Source organism: Protopterus annectens, chromosome 13.part0, assembly GCF_019279795.1.
Source record: "Protopterus annectens isolate FY-2018-M chromosome 13.part0, PAN1.0, whole genome shotgun sequence".
NCBI lineage: Eukaryota > Metazoa > Chordata > Ceratodontiformes > Protopteridae > Protopterus > Protopterus annectens.
In genome coordinates this window covers 56,442,242-56,465,406 of record NC_056747.1, presented here as the reverse complement: position 1 = coordinate 56,465,406, position 23,165 = coordinate 56,442,242, and the positions used below count along the sequence as shown (strand labels likewise).

Below are 23,165 nucleotides of genomic sequence, written 5' to 3'. Positions count from 1 at the left end.
AAAAACATTTCCTTTAACTTGTCCAATTCCCTCCACACATCTCATTGGAAGGACATCATTCTGGCCACCCTGATGCATTGCCCTTTTACTAAACTCTTCTTTTGTGAGAGGGGGTGACAACTAATGTAGTGCAGGCAGGAATTACACAAAGTAGTTTTCCTATAAACACTGGATTTAAAACCTGAATCTGTGTGTGATATAAGCGTTCCAAGGTAATTAATATTTTCTCCATTCCAGGTATAGGGAAATTTCAAAGAATTTATGGTCTTATTTAAATATTCTACCAGGGAGTGCATCTTCTCCTCAGCACCATCCCATAAAATAAAAATATCATCAAGGTATCTGAGGTACAGTTTGATCCTCTGAAAATAGTTGCTGTTAAATACATATTTGTTTTCCCATCCCAGTAAAAACAAATTAGCAAATACTGGGGCACAAGCTGCACCCGTGGCCACCACTCTAATTTGCTGGAGAAATTCTCCTTTGCAAAAATATAATTGTATTCTAGAAATATTGAGGTCAGTTCAAAAATAAGATTTTTTTTTCATTAGATATGGAGGAGAACTGGATTAAACTATCTTGAAAAAGCTCTAAGCCTTCTGTCTTAGGAATGACAGAGAACAAATCAACAATCACTCAGTAGTTACAAACATAAGATCTTTGTTTCACACTTCCTTTTACAACCTTCCTAAAAGCCCCATGAATATTTTAAGGGGTAGAGTACCACTTCTTGATGTCCTATTTTGCTTTGGGGGTCATATCTTACCAGCATTATTATAATAATAGTTTAATCTATGGTAGACAAAAAAATGCTGACTCAGTGATCTTGTAAGCAAGTTCTTTACAAGGGACAAATGAGCGCCACTCTTCACAACAGCATAAGTAAAGGTTTAGTGGGTTTCTATATACAACAAAAGTAAATAGTTCCCAACCTGGTGCTTTCCCACAGGGTGTGCCAACATCATGGTGGGGTTTGCCCATCTTAGGGATTTACTCCAAGGTAGGTATTCACCTTCTTCAACCATTTTATTTGTTTTGCTTATTTTAATTGATGCAACCATTTTCACTGAAATCAAAAATTGCCAACAGTAATATTGTCATTTTACACAGACATTGTACAGACCATTTAGTTAACAATCATTACAATCATGCAACAGATTGAACTAGAGGACATCATTTTATCTATCCCTAATTTGAAATATGCACAGATATAGAAAATGTATTAACTAATGACCTAAATCCACTAAGAAATTAGGGCCAGATTCATAAACATCTACACTAAGTGTATACTTACTGTACACCCTTCTGAGTGAATAGGCAACACAAGCATAACTCCCACTTTCTTCCTCCTAATTTTAGTTTTCCTACCAATTTTCTTGCAGCCTTATATATCAAGAGGGATTTTAAGGGTTACCACAAAGTGTAGACTGGGTGTACACTTAGTGAAATCTTTCTGAGTGAATAGAGAGCACAAACAACGTGGTAGGGATGTTCTTGAATACAGACTGTGTACCTTTAATGTAGGCATTCATAAATCTGGCCCATGTGTGTGTTGAGGTAATTCACAACTGTGGAGGAGAAAACTTGCAGAATTGATATTGTGCATGTTCATTCTGTAGTACTGTCATTAGACTTCATCAGATTTGCCTATAGGCAACTAGAGTGATGTGTGGAAATTCACCCTTCGAATAAGACTGAAAAAATCTATATGTGTGTCTTAATATCCTTGGTAGTGCCTGAGCAAATCTCCTTGTGTGGAGCTTCCAGTGATGTAGGTAGCCAGTAGATACAGAGATGAGTAGAGAGCCAAAGGTTCTGTAAATGTTTTGTCTAAATAATAGAGCATTTACCAAAGGTAAGAGCTAAGAACTGTATCCACATGGAGATTGATGGGTGAGTATCCTGATTAGAAAGCTAATTGCCTTATCCAATGGGAAAGGACATGAGTTACAGAGCCGAGGGTTCTGTAATATAATTAAAGCTTTTCCTAAGAGGAAAAAGTAAGAGTCTTAACCATCCTGGGTGTAATTGATTCATTTCAGATATGTAGATAGATATACACATATATTTTATACATGTATTGGTCAACAACACAAATGAGTGACAGCAACACTCCAACGAATGATAACAAATGAGCGATAAATGTGTGACAGACAAATTGATCAAAACACTGGCAATTTATCTCCAACTGTCAGTAAGGTCCAGTTGAAAAAACCCATATAAAATACCATCTGAATAGTGGTATTGTTACAGAAAGGATTTTTAGTAAGATTGTGCATAGGGTTAGGGATAAAACACCATCTGAACAGTGGTACTGTTATAGAAAGGATATTTAGTAAGATAATGTGTAATGTTATGGATAAAACACCGTCTGAACAGTGATACTGTTATAGAAATAATTATTAGTAAGATAATGTGTAGAATTAGAGAAAAACACATTCTGAATAGTGATACCGTAAGGTTAGGGATAAAACACTGTCTGAATAGTGGTATTATTACAGAAAGTATTTTTAGTAAGATAATGTGTAGGGTTAGGGATAAAACACTGTCTGAATAGTGGCACTGTTACAGAAAGTATTTTAGTAAGTTAGGGTTAGTGGCAGGGTAGGGTTAGGGTTAATGGCTGCATTGGGGTAGATTAGAGTTAGGGTTAGCACACATGAGTAAGGTGAATAAGGTGGCTCCTGACCCTAACCCTATACATTAGATTACTAAAAACATTTCTCTAACAGTACTAATCATGACAGAAGAACATAGCACATGCACAACACTAAATATATTCCCTTACCTAACCCACAAACAGGTGCACATATAATTTATCCATTATGACACAGTCTTGCACTTTTTCATACCCAGAACCTTTTTAGTCATGCATTGATTTTCCTGCACACTCGTACATACATACATTTGTGCTGTCACTCAATTCTTGTCACTCATTTGTGTGCCAGTCATTTGTTTTCTCAACCAAATGAATGACAATTATTTGTTTTATATATATATATATATATATATAATATATATATATATATATATATATATATATATATATATATATATATATATATAATTTATATTTGTTCACCAGGGAAGTCCGACTGAGGTTGGTACTCCTTTTCGGTGGAGGGCCGGGGAGAAAAGCTTCAAACGTAGAGTATAAAGGTTGATGTAAACATTAGGGTACATACTTAAAGTTGCATGAAGGATAAAAGTATAGTTACAAAAGACCCAAAAGTAGAAGAAGCAGTATTAAAAGGCCATACATATAAAATTGTTTTACAACTGATTTAGCCTATGCAGTCTGACAATAAAAGTATTGGGTGCAGTACATTACTTTATGGAATTTATTGTGGGATGCAGATTATATTAGAGAGTAAAGTAGATATAAATTAATTTTGTACAATCTAATTCATGTTTTAAATACCACACGCATTTTAATTCAAAATGCTTCTTAAGATTCACATTAATTATTTTTCATTTATTTGATTTTATTGTAGACCACAGTGCCTTGTCTTAACTGGAGCTCCTGTGTCTCGTCCTGCCTTAGTTGATTTGGTAAATTCTTTCACCAAAAATGTTGGCCTTATGGTGTGTGGTCATGTCCACATAGTAAGTAACTCATTTTATTTATCTGATATCATCTGCATGCTATAAAATGTTCTGGTTGTTAAGAATCAGTATCATTTTGGCTCAATTCTTTTGGTTTGTTCTTTGTAGATTTCAGGATTACAGAAATTGACATAAATGTTGTTTTACTTTACCAATGTTAACCAATATTTTTCAGATGAATACTACATGCTTCTGGTTTATTTTTGTAATGAATGGGGCACATATATAATAGCATATATACTTTTTCACAGAGAAACAGCCAGTTCAGCAAGTCTGGATTACAGATGAAAAATGTAATTATATTGTGTCGACTACAGGTGCTCACTTGCTAGTAGCTTGCGATATACTTGTCCACTGCCATTTGATTGTAAAAGCAAGTGCTCAATCTCCCACTAGCTTGATTTCCCATTTCTATGTAGCCCCCAACACCTGACCATATAAAACTGTATAGCTCTATGAGAACCTAAATTCTAACCCTAAAACTCTCACCCAGAGCCCAGTCTTGCTCCTTGCTCCGTTAATATAAAACTGTATCCCCCCTTCCAAACCCTAAAGTCCTCATTTGCTTCCTAAACCTAAAGGTCGAACCCCCTACCATATCATAAATTCCACAATTGCTCCTTAACTGTAAAACCCTCTCTCTAAACCTAAAACTCCCTTCCTGATCTATAACCCTAAAATCCCAATCCTGTTGCCTCCCCGTGGCTGCTTGCCTGGAGTCATATTCGAGCCTGATTGTAAGCAGCAGATGACGTGCTACAAGACGCATGAGTCCCTGGCTTTGAGACAGTGATTTTCAAGACACTGGGATTTGAGCTCTTGTAGAAGAACCAGTTTTATATATATAGTTCCATGCCATATAGTTGAAATACAAAATGCTGAAAATACAAAATGTTGAAAATGGGTTTAGTTCTTTCCCCACTCCACTATTGTGCAGTCTTGGTGTTGTTATATATAATTTGCAGGAGTTGTGGGGGGAGCAGCATGGCTTGGCCCCCTGAGTAAAGAAAAGGTTTTGACATTTTATGCTCTCACCATTTCATACTTTCAGACTGGTAGTATTGAGCTCAAAGCCCATTTTGTCAGATTTCTTCTTGCAGCTTAGATTAGAAGGTATATCTGATTTGGACTGAGAAACAAAGCTCTTAAATCTGGAGGAGATAATGCCTAAAACCTTTACACTACATTTTTTGTAAACATTGAAAATATTTATATGTAGAAATCCAAAATGAAAATAATAATAATAACAAAAATAGCCAAGCCTGTTGCAACACCTGCACACAGTTTATTCTCCTAGCGCTTCTCTTCCAAGCCTTCACAGAACATTTTCTATTACCAAGAACTTAATTTAACTAGCACAGACAAGTAAACTCAGTTAATGCTGTTGTTGTGTCTTTCGGCTTTTCCCGGTTAGGGGTCACCACAGTGGCTAATGATTGGCAGTAGATTTTTACGTGCCGAGTTGTCAGCCCTGACGCACAACCTTCAACAAAGGTACACCCATTCACGCATGTCTCCATGCAGAAGACCCTCTAGCTGAGAATCGAACTGGACAGCATCTTATTGTGAGGCAACAACGCTACCGCAGCACCACCACCGCGGGTTATATAACATTTAAATAAAGAATAAAACACTTATGCTCTTAAAGACACACCACAGCAGAACTCTAGTATCCATGCCACAAGTTAATAATGTATCATACTTAAATGATTTCATTTCATTCAGCTTTTCCATGTAGTTTTTACTCTGTTACCTTATTCATAACAAAGGTTGCTTTTAGACCAAAAATATTTCTAGAGCAGAGGATGTGTCAACGCTGTGATATTCCAATAAATGATTTGCTGGGACATAAAACATTGTGAATGTTTTTATCCCTATACATCCATGTATGGTTCTCTTAAAATTTCTTATAGCATTACATATATAACATATTTTATAAGCATAGTAGATGTATTAACTTTGTGTGCATTTGTGTATATTTGAAAATGATGTGTAGCTTTATTATGGTATCAGATGCAAATTACTAGGCATTTAAATGCAAGATTATACCCACAGAGCCATACTATTAAAAATATAATTGGAAAAATTAAATATACCAGTTTTTTTCAACATCAACAGAATGTTTTTTTTTTCTGGTGATTTTGCTTCAAGCCTCCGTGCACTTTATCTCAGAATTAGTACAAACCTGTAGTTGGCATATTTTAAGCTTGGAAGTGTGAGGACAGAGGGCCCCACATCAGTGATTTCAGAGCACTAACTGCTTACTAAAACATTTTCATATAGACTTCAGCAAATTTTTATGTGGCTATCAAATAGGATAATGAGACAAAGTGGTTGTTAAGCTGGGCATGAAGAACTCAGGTGGTGGTATAACAAAGCAGACATAGACTTTGTATACACATACAGAGAGAGATGCCGGGTAATTCTCTACACATAGAGAGAAGGATGCTGAGTAATTCTCATAGTCTGTGAGAAGCTATCATATATGTAGCATCTGATGATCCTATCCAGTTTCTTTTCAAAGGAGTTAATCAAATGAACATTTTTCACTTCCTGTAACAACCTATTCTATGTACCCATAACCCAGTCCAAAAATCTTTTTTTTTTTTTTTTGTATTTTGGTAGTACGCTGTTAGCCTGTCCAGAACAGACCTTTTCTGTAAAGCAGTCAGGTCATAACATTCAAACAGAGAAGATCCATAAAATCCTTAAAACTATTAGCTTTCCCTGAATCTTTGATCTACCAGTAAAATTGATTAATTTTCTTCTGCCTGCCTTGATATGTCGTCCCATTCATGTCTATCACATTTCATGTCGGCCCATTCAAGGCTATCACGTTTCATGTTGACCCATTCACGGCTATCACATTTCATGTCGGCCCATTCATGGCTATCACGCTTCATGTTGACCCATTTACGGCCATCACATTTCATGTCGGCCCATTCATGGCTATCACGTTTCATGTCGGCCCATTCATGGCTATAACGTTTCTTTTGTTATATTCGCTTTCTCCACCAATATTGATGTTACTCTTCCTATAAAGATTCCAAAGCAGGGATTATCAAATTGTTAAAACATTTTATCATTATGACCGTCGACTTAATTTGAAATAATGAAGTAGCAGTGACATCTTCCCCTTTTCTGAAAGTGCAAAGTCCTTCCAAAAAAAAGGTTAAAAGTTAGTTTAGTATCCACATATCCCCCCATCCTTGTATGCATTTACTATAGGCAGTTTACTTTTGATATTAAATTAAATGCTACTTCAGTATTATTAGAGTTCTTTTGCCTGAACCACTTCAACAATTAAAATATGACACATGAAGCAATAAAATAGAACAAGATAATAAAAAAATCACTACCTAAGCCTCGAAAAATCGGGACTAAAAAGCCTCCGCAACAATCCACTAACACAATTCTACCACTATTGCATAACTCTTTGAGTCAACAGGCTGGAAAACATCAAACTTTCACTGCACTAAGTCTATGCATACAAGTAAAAATGTGATTTCATCATCAGACACACTGACTCTACACTCACTAAACTGGACAAAGACAGAATGACAGCTGCCTTTCTAGTGCCAGGATCCCTGAGTTCTCAAAGGTCCTAGAGTCACTTAAACAGGACAAAAATGATTACAGTTTGGTTCTGGCTCATATATCTTTGAAAAGCATGAGGCGCTCAATGCAGGAGGACATGCAGAAAATGTATTTCCGCTTTCTGTACATCTCAAATTCCAGTAAGTTTCTGGCCCTGAGTGGAATTCTACCATCAGACAGAAAAATGCCCTGATACCAAGAGAAGATAATAGACTTTAACAATTGGCTAAGTTGCTGGTGTCATTCTAGGGGGAGTCTATTATACGTCAGCTTGGTGCATAATGAATGACAGCACAACTTGCTGTACTAAGAATGTCCTTCATCTTTCATTACAGGGATTCTGCAGATTGCATAAAGTGCATTCTGCCCCCATAATACCTTTTTTAGGTGGTCTGCCTTCTGGACATTCTAGCATAGCAAATGTCTTTCAGTAAATTCCTGTCAGAACCACATTAAGATTGTTCTTCCCAATGCCAGAAGTCTTAATACATTGCTAGATGCCAAAGTTCTCCAGCACCTAAAACACATCCATGTCTGTGTTTTCACAGAGACTTGATCTTATCGTAAAGGCATCACTCTTGCTTTTCAAGTGTCAGCACCTATTACTCAGGTATGCCTGCTAGAACTGTGGTGCAATACTAATATTTTTTAGAGATCTAATTATCTGCAGATAGCTTCCTTCTTACCCAAAAACAGAACTTCAAACTGCTTTAAACATGACAAACTATCTGCTGTAAATCACCATCCATCTTTCTGGAGGTCCACAAATGAACAACCTAGAAGTAAAAAATACCTTCTGATGGATGACTTTACCCACCTATGGAGTAACTGGAAAACCTATTCCACAAAGTCTGGGTAAGCCAAAGACTCCTGATGCAGGAAATGCTACCTACCCTGTACAAGTAGGTAACCAGCCCACTGAGGTTCAAAATCTTCCTGACCTCATCATCATAGCATCTGCAGTGTCCTCATCTCTGGTCAAGCCCAAGCACCAATTATTCATCTGAAGACAGGGGTTTACCATATCAAAAGTGATTCTCACATCAGAGAAAAGAGCAACCAGGACATGAGTTTGCTTGTTGAAAATTTCAAAAATGTTTTTAGAAAAACAAGAAATTAAATGTCAAGTGTTTTTGAGGGTAGACCATCTACTGGGCTTAATGAGAATATTTCTGAGAAATGTTTACTCAAATGCAAGAGTATTTAAACATCTTTTAGTGGTTAGTTTTTTTTTCGTACTGTAGTCTTAGTTTTATAGATGTTTTAGTGTATTTAAGCATATCTATTTAAAACAGAGAGTTTAGCTAATGGTTCAAATTGTTTCAAAGGCTTTCATCGGACAAAACATTTTTGATGTTGTGATATCCCCACACTGGGCCAGTAATCAAGGAGCCTGAATCCTCACCACTGACACTGGAGAGGGATGTTCACATCAAGCACAATTTCCATTAAGAGCACACAGGGAACAGAGTCAGCCTTGGGTCTGAATTTCTTTACATCTATCTCCCCCTTGGGCAACAATATGGCTTCCCACTAGCACATCTATAGGGTTAAGTTCTCAGCTGAGTGTCCCAGCTAAGTCCTTCAGCACCCTCTTGCTCCAAGTAGTTCACACACACACACACACACACACACACACACACACACACACACACACACACACACACACACACACCTGGGAAAGGCTGGCACAGATTTACCTGATGTGCCCCCTTTTGCCCAGAGTACAAAGGTAGTTATTACTGCCACCAGACACTACAAAGCCAGCTACCGAAGGCTGTTGCAAGGGTACCCAATTATACTGAGTGAAATTAATATTAATACAAATGGTAATGTTGAGCAAACAACCAGGCTTCAGGAGTGGCCACAGTTTCACAGATAGATATAAGTATTCTCAAAGGTTAAGAAATTCTCTAAAGGCCCATCCACAATGAAAAGTTTAAATATATTTAATAAATAATAAAAGAACAGGAAAATACAAAGTATCTATTTACAATAAACAACAGTTTCAATCACGGGAAATATTAAAAATAACAAAGCTAGAAAGATTCATACAGTTGCAGAAAAAACAATACTTAACTCTTCTCACTATAATTTCCTGACTGATCTAGAGAATTACTTTTCCTACTTGCTTAATAGAGCAAGACAAGATGAAGTAGGTAAGGGATCCTTCTATGTCAGGTTCAAAGAGAGAGACTGCCCTGAGACTTCTGTCTCACCTAATATTAAAACATTATTTCTGTACAGAATGACATTACATACATCTGGTCATCTGACTTCTGACTCCCATGCAACCCACCATTTCTAGAAACTGCCAGGATTTAGCACCAACATGCCAATAATACACACACACAAGAGCATTGCTCAGATCTGGTGCAGCTTCTGGAAGTCATAAAACAATTATAAACTTCTGACCTTCCTCCTACAGAGACTAACAAACCATGCTTCTTACAGACATTGTGTTTCTGGCTTCGTTGAAAATTGTGATAGCTATATGGCCTAATTCCAGTAATTTAATTTCTTACCATTTCCAAAGTCAGTTACAGTACAGTCAGGACCCACTGTTGGTACATTTTTAAAACAAGCAGCTTTACAAATACTTTCTTCAACACAAGTATCTGTACAAATCAATTTGATACAAAAATGACATAGAATTATTTACAAAATTCCAGCTAGCTGTGCTGGCATATGTTCCTTCCCTTGATATACAGCTCCAACTGAACTTTTGTACTGGTTTCCTATGGAAGGCTCCAAAGTATCTTCATACAGCAACTGATCAGATGTTTCCCACTCCACTGGTTTCTCCTTAATTTGGGGATCTATTGCTCTATCCTGCGGTGATGCTATCAGAGTTAGATTTTCTACTCTAAATCCTTCACTTTGCAGGTAATCCATAACCTCAATTTCTATTTCTTTAACGTCTCCATTACTAATCCTGTTTTCTACTTTTCCCTCTTTGTTCTCTTATATTTGTATTATAAAATTTTCCATATCTGAAATATGTTTTGTGCTGCTGTTTTTGTCTTGAGTAGTTTAGCTTTCTCCTTTGCATAAATATTGCTCCATATTCGATCTCTTTTTCTTTCCCATGTCCATACTTCTTCATCAGATGTCTCCCGCTCCTGTTTCTCTTTAGTTGGGGGACTCATTGTTCCATCATGCTTTAATATAACCCATGTAGGACTTTCTACATTAAATCCTTCACTTTTGCAGGTACTTCATAACTTCAGCTTCTAGTTTTTAACTTCTGCTTTACTAATCTTTTGTTCTACGCTCCCTCATTGTGGTCTTATTTTTTGTATTGTGAAATTTTCCATATGTGGATGCCTTTGCCTGTATTTTTGGGGAGCTTTTTTGCATTGACTAATTTGCCTTTCTCCTTTGTATAGATATTGCACCATATCAGATCTTTCTTTCCCATGTCCATATTTCTGTTTTATACCTTTCAAAAACCTCTAGATTTAGTTCTTTATATTTTCTCACTTCCTCAATCTCTTCTTTTTCCAAATGGCCCAAGGTTTCTTGGATGATATAATGTTTTTCATAATCTGTTGTATTAATGAAAAATGTTTATTTGAAGCTTCTGACAGTTTTCTTGTGCAAGTATTTTTCTTCCCTCTAATTTCTTTCTTAATCTTTTTGCATATCTTCTGTCTGGAAATTCTGGGCTTCTTACATAATCATAACAATACATACTTTCTTTCTTATCCTCAATAGTCCACTCTATCACCTTTATTACTTTTTTTTGGCCTATCAGTTTTAGTGATTTTTGTGGACTACTACTTCCTCCCCCTGAGCCTGTTCTATCCCCATTGTAGGAATGTTTCCATATCATGAGGATTCAACAGTGTCATTTTTTTCCAGTCCTGGTACCAGTGAGCCTACCAGGATTGGAAATTTTTTATCCTGGGTCTTGTTCACCCAGCTATCTTTTTTCTGTTTAACCTACCTCTGTTTATTATATATATATATATATATATATATATATATATATATATATATATATATATATACTATATACAACACAGTCCATATATCAGTGTTGTCTTGGTGAAATTTTGTGAAAAACAGGGTTCACCTCATGAAGGTACTCACCAAGACTCGAGGATGAATTCAATCCCAGCAATACTACTCTCCTTTGCTTGCTGATTTATCATCGCTCCATTTGGATTCCTTTGTTGGAAGCATCCGATGATAATGCAAATAAAGTGCCTGGTTTCTGATGGTCATGCAGGAGACAATCCAATGAGTGTGGTTCCAAACCATTTTCAAAATTGGCTTCAGCCTTGGTCCTTCCGCAAGATATATTTTTTTGCAATGTCCAAGTCAGTGTACAACTGGCTGGCCAATTTTACTGCACAGTCCAAACTGTTAATATTGTGCTTAACAGCTTGGAACACCTCAGAGGCTTCAGCTGCAATGATTTTAATTTTGAATCCCTCAAGGTTAGTGTCTCTTACCCACTTTGTCATCAGGTGACTGGATTTTGCTTGCAGAATAGCAGTCTTATGTTGTACATTTGCCTCTTGTCATACGACATAGTTTCTTCCAACATGGCTGACTAGGAATTCCATTTTGCAGCACCTGCAGAATACTTTCTTGATTCATTCGAATTCCATTTTCCAGACATCCTGTGCATTCTGTTATTGGTGGTAGACTATGGTGAAGCTGCTGCTGTCATCATTCCTGAATATGTACTTACCTGATATTCAACACATTTAGCAAAACTGTTTTAGTAGGATGCAGTAATATAATAGCACGTGAAAGAACCAGCTAGAAACACTGGCATGTGAAAGAACTAGCTAGAAACACTGACATGTGAAAGAACTAGCTAGAAACACTGACATGTGAAAGAACCAGCTAGAAACACTGACATGTGAAAGAACCAGCTAGAAACACTGACATGTGAAAGAACTAGCTAGAAACACTGACATCTGAAAGAACTAGCTAGAAACGCTGACATGTGAAAGAACTAGCTAGAAACACTGACATGTGAAAGAACTAGCTAGAAGCACTGACATCTGAAAGAACCAGCTAGAAACACTGACATGTGAAAGAACCAGCTAGAAACACTGACATCTGAAAGAACCAGCTAGAAACACTGACATGTGAAAGAACTAGCTAGAAACACTGACATGTGAAAGAATCAGCTAGAAACACTGACATGTGAAAGAACCAGCTAGAAACACTGACATGTGAAAGAACCAGCTAGAAACACTGACATGTGAAAGAACTAGCTAGAAACACTGGCGTTTGAAAAACACAGCATCTGAAAACTGACATAACAATATTGGCATTTGAAATATGAAGCCATTTTGTAAAGTAGTTCTATGATATAGACTCACTGAAGACTAGAAGAATGGAGCAAAAGGGAATTAACATTCAAGCCCTTTAAAAAGGTAGAAAATTTAAGGACATAATGGAGGGGACATTGTGGCCATTGAAAACTTGACATTAACACGGCTGGTAGCCATATCTCTCAGCCTCTTGAAAGCAAGAAATTGGAACAAAAAGGGATTAAGGCTCAAAATATGGCACAGATTTTAAATATTGCTCGTGCAAACTCAGAAAGTTATTAGGTTTTGCATTGGTATGAATTTTCTGAAATATATAAAGTCTGAAACTTCTTCTCAAACTAATGACATCAGTGACTTCAAACCCAAATGACTGGCCAAAAACTCTCAAATTTTATTGGCAACAGACCAAAAATATGAGGTAAAAAAAATTAACATTCTGTAAAAATCAGAACAACTGAGAGGCAAGTTGGTAGCAGTTGTATGCCCCTGCAGCAGTAAAAACATCTAAGAGAAAAAAAAAACACCCATACAAACCATGCAGTTTTTTAACCATTAAAAATATTAAAACAGAACAGCTACAGATTTGGGTCTATATTATATATTGGAAGTCTGAAAACTTCGAATCGCATATGATCGACTCCATATGAGCGAAGTTTTCAAACATCGAACATAAAATATAAACAAACTAAAAATAAAATCCCTACCTGAATGTTCAATGCAGGGGGGCAAGCCCCCTGCACCCTCCACACCCCCATGCTACTTAAATATAGCCAACTCCGAGATCGTGCTACATTGAAGTGAAGGGAAATATTCTCTACAGCGATCTCCATTGAAAGTGTTTGAAAACTTCACTCATATGATGTCAACCATATGAGATTCGAAGTTTGAAAACTTCGAACTTACAATATAGACCCACAGATTAAGCTTTGCATTCACTGTACACTCCACATCTAAGCAAGATGGGAAAAATATTTTAAAGCATTACCTTTAATGGAATTACCTTGCACAACAAAGAAAAATGAGACACCAAGGCAACCACAAGGCAATCTATTACCACTCTACCCAAACTATAGTTCGCTTCTAAAGATGGCACTAAAAATGAATAAGTATATATACAGTTACACCTGTAAAAGCACACTACCTTGAAACAAGCACAATAACATCTATTAGTAGAGCACCAAATGCATTATATTTACCACTGAACATGCCTCTCACTCCTCCAAAAAATAAATTTATACAAATATTTTCACTTCTTGCAAGTCATCAGTAAAAAGCCACTTTAAAATGAATTAGAATGTGCAGCAGACCCCATGGATCCCATTTACCTCTGAACACAGCAATTAAAAAAATAAATAAATAATAAACCTGTAGCATTAATTCACCCAGCACAAAGATAAAAATAAAGAGATGACCCAACAATAGCACAGCCATATTCCCACTATACTCAAAGCAGTACATTTTAAACTTATTGAAGACAGCATTAAAAAGATATACACATTACCGCCTATAAAAGCAAACTATCATGAAGCAGCCATGACAACATGCACATAGTAGAATACCACATGTACTATGTTTACCTATGAAAATGTCCCCACAAAAAAATAAAAAAATATATACACATATTTGTTTTTTACATTTAAAAGTAGCTCTCATCACTAAATAACCACTTAAAAAAAATACCTGAAGCAGTACATCTTAACCTGTTGAAGACAGCATTAAAAAAATAAATTACACACATTTCCACCCAAAAAGTGCAAACTATCCCAAAACATTTGTAAAAGCAAATTACCCTGAAACAGCCACAATAACAATAGAAATACATCAATCACACTACATTTATCTGTGAAAATTGCACCCCGCCAGCGGAAATAAAATTCCTATACACACATTTTAACCTTTAAAAACTACTTCTTCCAAATCATCCGAAAACAACCACAACAATTAAAGATTAAATTTTATACACACACACACACACACACACACACACACACACACACACACACACACACACACACACACACACACACACACACGCACACACACACAAAGCCATACATACTTTTTATACCTTTAAAAAATACTACTTGCAAATTTTAAAATAACGATTACACAGATGTAAATACTGTACAGTGTGCCCAATCTACCTCTAAACATTAAAAAATTAAAAATAGAAATAAAACACAATATTCTCATTTTAAAAAGCTAGAACCATAAAATACTATTTGTACTTACTTACTTGCAACTAACATCACAGTCTTTGCTTTGGAGTTGGCTTCCCTGCTGGAATGGCTGGTTGGTTTCCTGCATGTTGGAGTGGCTGGCTGGCTGGCTGCCTGTTGGAATGGCTACCTAGCTGTCTGTCTGTTGGCTGTTGAGGCTAGCTGGTTGATGGCTAGAGTGGATAGCTGGCTGACTGACTCTGGCTGCTGGAGTGGCTAGCTGGCTGGCTGCCTCTGGCTGTTGGAGTACCTAGCTGGCTGGCTGGCTGCCTGCTGGAATGGCTGGTTGGTGCTGTCTGGCTCTGGCTGCTGGAATGACTGGTTGGTGCTGGCTGGCTCTGGCTGCTGGAATGGCTAGCTGACTGGCTGGCTGACTGGTTCTGGCTGCTGGAGTGGCTTGCTGGCTGGCTCTAGCTGTAAAAAAAGACAAATCCCAGTCCTCTGTTACTGGTTAATAAAAAAAAGTTCTACAGCCGAGATTTTTGTAGGGCTCTTCCTGCCCCATTGCTCACCCCCTTCATGAATTACAGCCAATTGATGCATTATTTACAACACCCAGACCTAACAGGGAATAGCTTTGCCTGCCGGTCTGGGTTGGTGACGTAACCAAATTTCTGTGTAAAAAAAACAGAAGTATTTACAGCTTTTCCATGGCAATTTGGTGTGATTGAAAAGCGGGATTGAAGTAACTCAACCAGTACCTGCCCCACTGATAACATAATGGTTGGCATCCGTATATTATAAAAATGAAAATAGTTTCCAATTTTAAAAGTATTTTTTATAGAGACTTTTTAGTTATTGAAAAATTGTTTCTTTTTGCAGGTTTGTGCAAATAGCATGTGTTGGAATCAACTTAAACAGTGAATCAAGGGTGCATGCATTTACAGGCCCGAGTGTATCTGAAGTTAAAATGGAGCGACTAAAAAGTGTAAAATAAGCGTGACCATTTTATGGGTGGGAGTTAACTAATTGAAAGATCCATTCAGTATTAAAGTAAATGCTTGCACATGGGCAAAGAAGGAGTATGCTCCCCTTCAAAAAATACTGGTGTTTAAGTGTTCTTCATGTTAAATTTCTGAACAGTTGTGCTAAGTAAGTTAGTTCCTCACCAAGTTTTAACTTGGAGAGTCATAGGGGAAGCATATAGCACCCAACCCCCCGAGCTAACTGCTAGACCAGCAGGATTGAAACTAATCCTGTAGTAGCAGCAAAAAAGAAATTATACAAATTTTAAATAATTATGCATACATACATATAGACACATTCCTTTACTTGGATAAGTAGATTTTTCTTTTGAGTATTTCTCAGGAACCTTGACTTACTGAGGCCTGAATACATAAAGGTGTCTAATCTTATGCCCACAGCATAGACTTGTGCATAACTTGCTCAGAAATAGGTTTGCATCTTTACAAATTGTTGTAGCTATGAGGGCAACATTTGAAAATGATTAATACCTTTGCAGGGACAACACAAAAGTGTAGCTAGCTATTTATACACCTAGTACAACCCCTTTTCTAGTGCACCCCCCAACTTTAAGTTGAGGACCAGAAAAAAAGTTCCTCTCTATTTCTTTTCTTCTTTCCTTTTAACCTATAGCAAACTGCTGCATTTTTCAATGCTAGTATGCACTAAAGACTGATCCCCTAACTCTTTTTCACCCATGGTAACTGCCCCCTTCACCCCTCCCTAGCTATGTCTGTATTTTCTAGATGTGAGGTCCACTGGGACTATGGAACTGTGAGTATAAATTTGAATTTCATGGCTTAATTATTTATTTAAACCAATCACTGTTTGAAGCTCAATATGATATTATAATCATTTGGTCACTATAAAATCGGGAGTGCGTGACAGCTGAAAGAAATTATTATATTTCACTAGGAAAATAAGGATATAAGTACCAAACAAGTGGCTGGGTATAAGGTGTAACAGTGCTGGAAGTAACTGATAACCAGGTAATCAGTTTCGGAGCAGTAGAAGAAAAATACAGCTTAAGCTTCTATAAATAAAATCAGTAACTATAAACTGCCAATACTGAATTGGAGGTACAGTAACTCTCTGTCATTGGTGAAAGGGGAACAAGAGAGAGAACAATCCTGTTACTCGTGGGAGAAGGAGAGAGAGAAATTGTGTTACTCATGGGAGTAGGAGAGAGAGAAATCTTGTTACTCATGGGAGTAGAGAAGAGAGAACAATCCTGTTGCTTATGGGAGCAGGAGAGAGAACTATCCTGTTACTCTTTTGGGAGTAGGAAAGAGAAATCCTGTTACTCATGGGAGTAGGAGAGAGGCCAGTCTTGTTATTCATGGGAGTAGGAGAGAGAACAATCCTGTTACTTGTGTACTGTAAACTTTAGGAAGTTATTTTCTCGGCCTTTAAGAGAGGACATACAGCAAACCATACTAGTCAGTGTATAATATGTAGTTGATGTTTCTTTTGGGCAGTTAATTATAACTTTACAATTGTTTTGCATAAGCAAGGTGAACAACACAATATACAGTTTTATTTTCAGATTACATTGTAGTGCAGTTTTCTTATTATGATGGGATCACTTTATTTAGCACAGTGTTATGTTGAAGTTAGATATTTATGTCCCATGTTTTTAGTTCAGGTACATAAATATGTCTGAGTACAACCAATTAGCAAGCCAGATTTGGTGGTTCACCATGGGATAAATCAGTCTTCATTTAACTGCATGTGACTTGTAGGTTTACAGAGTCACACTGAGAGATTAAAGTATCTGTGTTCCAAACTTGGGGAACCTAGAATAAAGCATCACCCTTGTACTAAACTTACAGGTATTGGTACCAGCCTAGAATAAAACAATGATAAAGGGGCTCCTATAGATTGCAAGGAAGAAGCATTTGCTCAGAATTTATAGAAAAATGAAAATGGTGTCAGTACAGTAACAGAACCAGTGCATATGATAACAGTGGGAAAACTACAAAAGTGGTGTCAGTACAGTAACAGAACCAGTGCATATGACAACAGTGGGAAACTACGAAAGTGGTGTCAGTACAGTAACAGAACCAGTGCATATGATAACAGTGGGAAAACTACGAAAGTGGTGTAAGTACAGTAACAGAACCAGTGCATATGATAACAGTGGGAAAACTATGAAAGTGGTGTTAGTACAGTAATAGAACCAGTGCATATGATAACAGTGGGAAAACTACGAAAGTGGTGTCAGTACAGTAACAGAGCCAGTGCATATGATAACAGTGGGAAAACTACGAAAGTGGTGTCAGTACAGTAACAGAACCAGTGCATATGATAACAGTGGGAAAACTACGAAAGTGGTGTCAGTACAGTAACAGAACCAGTGCATATGATAACAGTGGGAAAACTATGAAAGTGGTGTTAGTACAGTAATAGAACCAGTGCATATGATAACAGTGGGAAAACTATGAAAGTGGTGTCAGTACAGTAACAGAACCAGTGCATATGATAACAGTGGGAAAATTACGAAAGTGGTGTCAGTACAGTAACAGAATCAGTGCATATGATAACAGTGGGAAAACTACGAAAGTGGTGTTAGTACAGTAACAGAACCAGTGCATATGATAACAGTGGGAAAACTATGAAAGTGGTGTTAGTACAGTAACAGAACCAGCGCATATGATAACAGTGGGAAAACTACGAAAGTGGTGTCAGTACAGTAAAAGAACCAGTGCATATGATAACAGTGGGAAACTACGAAAGTGGTGTTATAACAGTAACAGAACCAGTGCATATGATAACAGTGGGAAAACTAAGAAAGTGGTGTCAGTCCAGTAACAGAACCAGTGCATATGATAACAGTGGGAAAACTACGAAAGTGGTGTCAGTACAGTAACAGAACCAGTGCATATGATAACAGTGGGAAAACTACGAAAGTGGTGTTAGTACAGTAACAGAACCAGTGCTTATGATAACAGTGGGAAAACTATGAAGGTGGTGGCAGTACAGTAACAGAACCAGTGCATATGGTAACAGTGGGAAAACTACGAAAGTGGTGTCAGTACAGTAACAGAACCAGTGCATATGATAACAGTGGGAAAACTACGAAAGTGGTGTCAGTACAGTAAAAGAACCAGTGCATATGATAACAGTGGGAAACTACGAAAGTGGTGTTATAACAGTAACAGAACCAGTGCATATGATAACAGTGGGAAAACTACGAAAGTGGTGTCAGTCCAGTAACAGAACCAGTGCATATGATAACAGTGGGAAAACTACGAAAGTGGTGTCAGTACAGTAACAGAACCAGTGCATATGATAACAGTGGGAAAACTACGAAAGTGGTGTTAGTACAGTAACAGAACCAGTGCTTATGGTAACAGTGGGAAAACTATGAAGGTGGTGGCAGTACAGTAACAGAACCAGTGCATATGGTAACAGTGGGAAAACTACGAAAGTGGTGTCAGTACAGTAACAGAACCAGTGCATATGATAACAGTGGGAAAACTACGAAAGTGGTGTCAGTACAGTAACAGAACCAGTGCATATGATAACAGTGGGAAAACTACGAAAGTGGTGTTAGTACAGTAACAGAACCAGTGCATATGATAACAGTGGGAAAACTACGAAAGTGGTGTCAGTACAGTAACAGAACCAGTGCATATGATAACAGTGGGAAAACTACGAAAGTGGTGTCAGTACAGTAACAGAACCAGTGCATATGATAACAGTGGGAAAACTATGAAAGTGGTGTTAGTACAGTAACAGAACCAGTGCATATGATAACAGTGGGAAAACTACGAAAGTGGTGTCAGTACAGTAACAGAACCAGTGCATATGATAACAGTGGGAAAACTACGAAAGTGGTGTCAGTACAGTAACAGAACCAGTGCATATGATAACAGTGGGAAAACTATGAAAGTGGTGTTAGTACAGTAATAGAACCAGTGCATATGATAACAGTGGGAAAACTATGAAAGTGGTGTCAGTACAGTAACAGAACCAGTGCATATGATAACAGTGGGAAAACTACGAAAGTGGTGTTAGTACAGTAACAGAACCAGTGCATATGATAACAGTGGGAAAACTACGAAAGTGGTGTCAGTACAGTAACAGAACCAGTGCATATGATAACAGTGGGAAAACTACGAAAGTGGTGTCAGTACAGTAACAGAACCAGTGCATATGATAACAGTGGGAAAACTACGAAAGTGGTGTTAGTACAGTAACAGAACCAGTGCATATGATAACAGTGGGAAAACTATGAAAGTGGTGTCAGTACAGTAACAGAACCAGTGCATATGATAACAGTGGGAAAACTACGAAAGTGGTGTCAGTACAGTAACAGAACCAGTGCATATGATAACAGTGGGAAAACTACGAAAGTGGTGTTAGTACAGTAACAGAACCAGTGCATATGATAACAGTGGGAAAACTATGAAAGTGGTGTCAGTACAGTAACAGAACCAGTGCATATGATAACAGTGGGAAAACTATGAAAGTGGTGTTAGTACAGTAACAGAACCAGTGCATATGATAACAGTGGGAAAACTATGAAGGTGGTGTCAGTACAGTAACAGAACCAGTGCATATGATAACAGTGGGAAAACTACGAAAGTGGTGTCAGTACAGTAACAGAACCAGTGCATATGAAAACAGTGGGAAAACTACGAAAGTAGTGTCAGTACAGTAACAGAACCAGTGCATATGATAACAGTGGGAAAACTATGAAAGTGGTGTTAGTACAGTAATAGAACCAGTGCATATGATAACAGTGGGAAAACTATGAAAGTGGTGTCAGTACAGTAACAGAACCAGTGCATATGATAACAGTGGGAAAATTACGAAAGTGGTGTCAGTACAGTAACAGAATCAGTGCATATGATAACAGTGGGAAAACTACGAAAGTTGTGTTAGTACAGTAATAGAACCAGTGCATATGATAACAGTGGGAAAAGTACGAAAGTGGTGTTAGTACAGTAACAGAACCAGTGCATATGATAACAGTGGGAAAACTACGAAAGTGGTGTCAGTACAGTAACAGAATCAGTGCATATGATAACAGTGGGAAAACTATGAAAGTGGTGTCAGTACAGTAACAGAACCAGTGCATATGATAACAGTGGGAAAACTACGAAAGTGGTGTTAGTACAGTAACAGAACCAGTGCATATGATAACAGTGGGAAAACTATGAAAGTGGTGTTAGTACAGTAACAGAACCAGCGCATATGATAACAGTGGGAAAACTACGAAAGTGGTGTCAGTACAGTAACAGAACCAGTGCATATGATAACAGTGGGAAAACTAAGAAAGTGGTGTCAGTACAGTAACAGAACCAGTGCATATGATAACAGTGGGAAACTACGAAAGTGGTGTTATAACAGTAACAGAACCAGTGCATATGATAACAGTGGGAAAACTACGAAAGTGGTGTCAGTCCAGTAACAGAACCAGTGCATATGATAACAGTGGGATAACTACGAAAGTGGTGTCAGTACAGTAACAGAACCAGTGCATATGAAAACAGTGGGAAAACTACGAAAGTGGTGTTAGTACAGTAACAGAACCAGTGCTAATGATAACAGTGGGAAAACTGTGAAGGTGGTGGCAGTACAGTAACAGAACCAGTGCATATGGTAACAGTGGGAAAACTACGAAAGTGGTGTCAGTACAGTAACAGAGCCAGTGCATATGATAACAGTGGGAAAACCATGAAAGTGGTGTCAGTACAGTAACAGAATCAGTGCATATGATAACAGTGGGAAAACTACGAAAGTGGTGTCAGTACAGTAACAGAACCAGTGCATATGATAACAGTGGGAAAACTATGAAAGTGGTGTTAGTACAGTAGTAGAACCAGTGCATATGATAACAGTGGGAAAACTATGAAAGTGGTGTCAGTACAGTAACAGAACTAGTGCATATGATAACAGTGGGAAAATTACGAAAGTGGTGTCAGTACAGTAACAGAATCAGTGCATATGATAACAGTGGGAAAACTACGAAAGTGGTGTTAGTACAGTAACAGAACCAGTGCATATGATAACAGTGGGAAAACTATGAAAGTGGTGTTAGTACAGTAACAGAACCAGCGCATATGATAACAGTGGGAAAACTACGAAAGTGGTGTCAGTACAGTAACAGAACCAGTGCATATGATAACAGTGGGAAAACTACGAAAGTGGTGTCAGTACAGTAACAGAACCAGTGCATATGATAACAGTGGGAAACTACGAAAGTGGTGTTATAACAGTAACAGAACCAGTGCATATGATAACAGTGGGAAAACTACGAAAGTGGTGTCAGTCCAGTAACAGAACCAGTACATATGATAACAGTGGGAAAACTACGAAAGTGGTGTCAGTACAGTAACAGAACCAGTGCATATGATAACAGTGGGAAAACTACGAAAGTGGTGTTAGTACAGTAACAGAACCAGTGCTTATGGTAACAGTGGGAAAACTATGAAGGTGGTGGCAGTACAGTAACAGAACCAGTGCATATGGTAACAGTGGGAAAACTACGAAAGTGGTGTCAGTACAGTAACAGAACCAGTGCATATGATAACAGTGGGAAAACTACGAAAGTGGTGTTAGTACAGTAACAGAACCAGTGCATATGATAACAGTGGGAAAACTATGAAAGTGGTGTCAGTACAGTAACAGAACCAGTGCATATGATAACAGTGGGAAACTACGAAAGTGGTGTTAGTACAGTAACAGAACCAGTGCATATGATAACAGTGGGAAAACTATGAAGGTGGTGTCAGTACAGTAACAGAACCAGTGCATATGATAACAGTGGGAAAACTACGAAAGTGGTGTCAGTACAGTAACAGAACCAGTGCATATGATAACAGTGGGAAAACTACGAAAGTGGTGTAAGTACAGTAACAGAACCAGTGCATATGATAACAGTGGGAAAACTATGAAAGTGGTGTTAGTACAGTAATAGAACCAGTGCATATGATAACAGTGTGAAAACTACGAAAGTGGTGTCAGTACAGTAACAGAGCCAGTGCATATGATAACAGTGGGAAAACTACGAAAGTGGTGTCAGTACAGTAACAGAACCAGTGCATATGATAACAGTGGGAAAACTACGAAAGTGGTGTCAGTACAGTAACAGAACCAGTGCATATGATAACAGTGGGAAAACTATGAAAGTGGTGTTAGTACAGTAATAGAACCAGTGCATATGATAACAGTGGGAAAACTATGAAAGTGGTGTCAGTACAGTAACAGAACCAGTGCATATGATAAAAGTGGGAAACTACGAAAGTGGTGTTAGTACAGTAACAGAACCAGTGCATATGATAACAGTGGGAAAACTATGAAGGTGGTGTCAGTACAGTAACAGAACCAGTGCATATGATAACAGTGGGAAAACTACGAAAGTGGTGTCAGTACAGTAACAGAACCAGTGCATATGATAACAGTGGCAAAACTACGAAAGTGGTGTAAGTACAGTAAAAACCCATGAATGTAAAGTAAAACAAAAATTTTTGGT

The 23,165-nt window shown here is 37.7% G+C and overlaps 1 protein-coding gene across 1 annotated transcript in view; it reads left to right on the top strand.

The window, feature by feature from the left end:
• LOC122787830 (solute carrier family 12 member 2-like) overlaps nt 1–23,165 on the top strand; it is a 1,020,929-nt gene that overhangs the window by 561,921 nt on the left and 435,843 nt on the right. Inside the window, exon 16 of the mRNA XM_044054742.1 lies at nt 3,495–3,606. Within this exon, the coding sequence (XP_043910677.1) occupies nt 3,495–3,606 (112 nt within the window). The remainder of the gene's footprint in view (nt 1–3,494; nt 3,607–23,165) is intronic.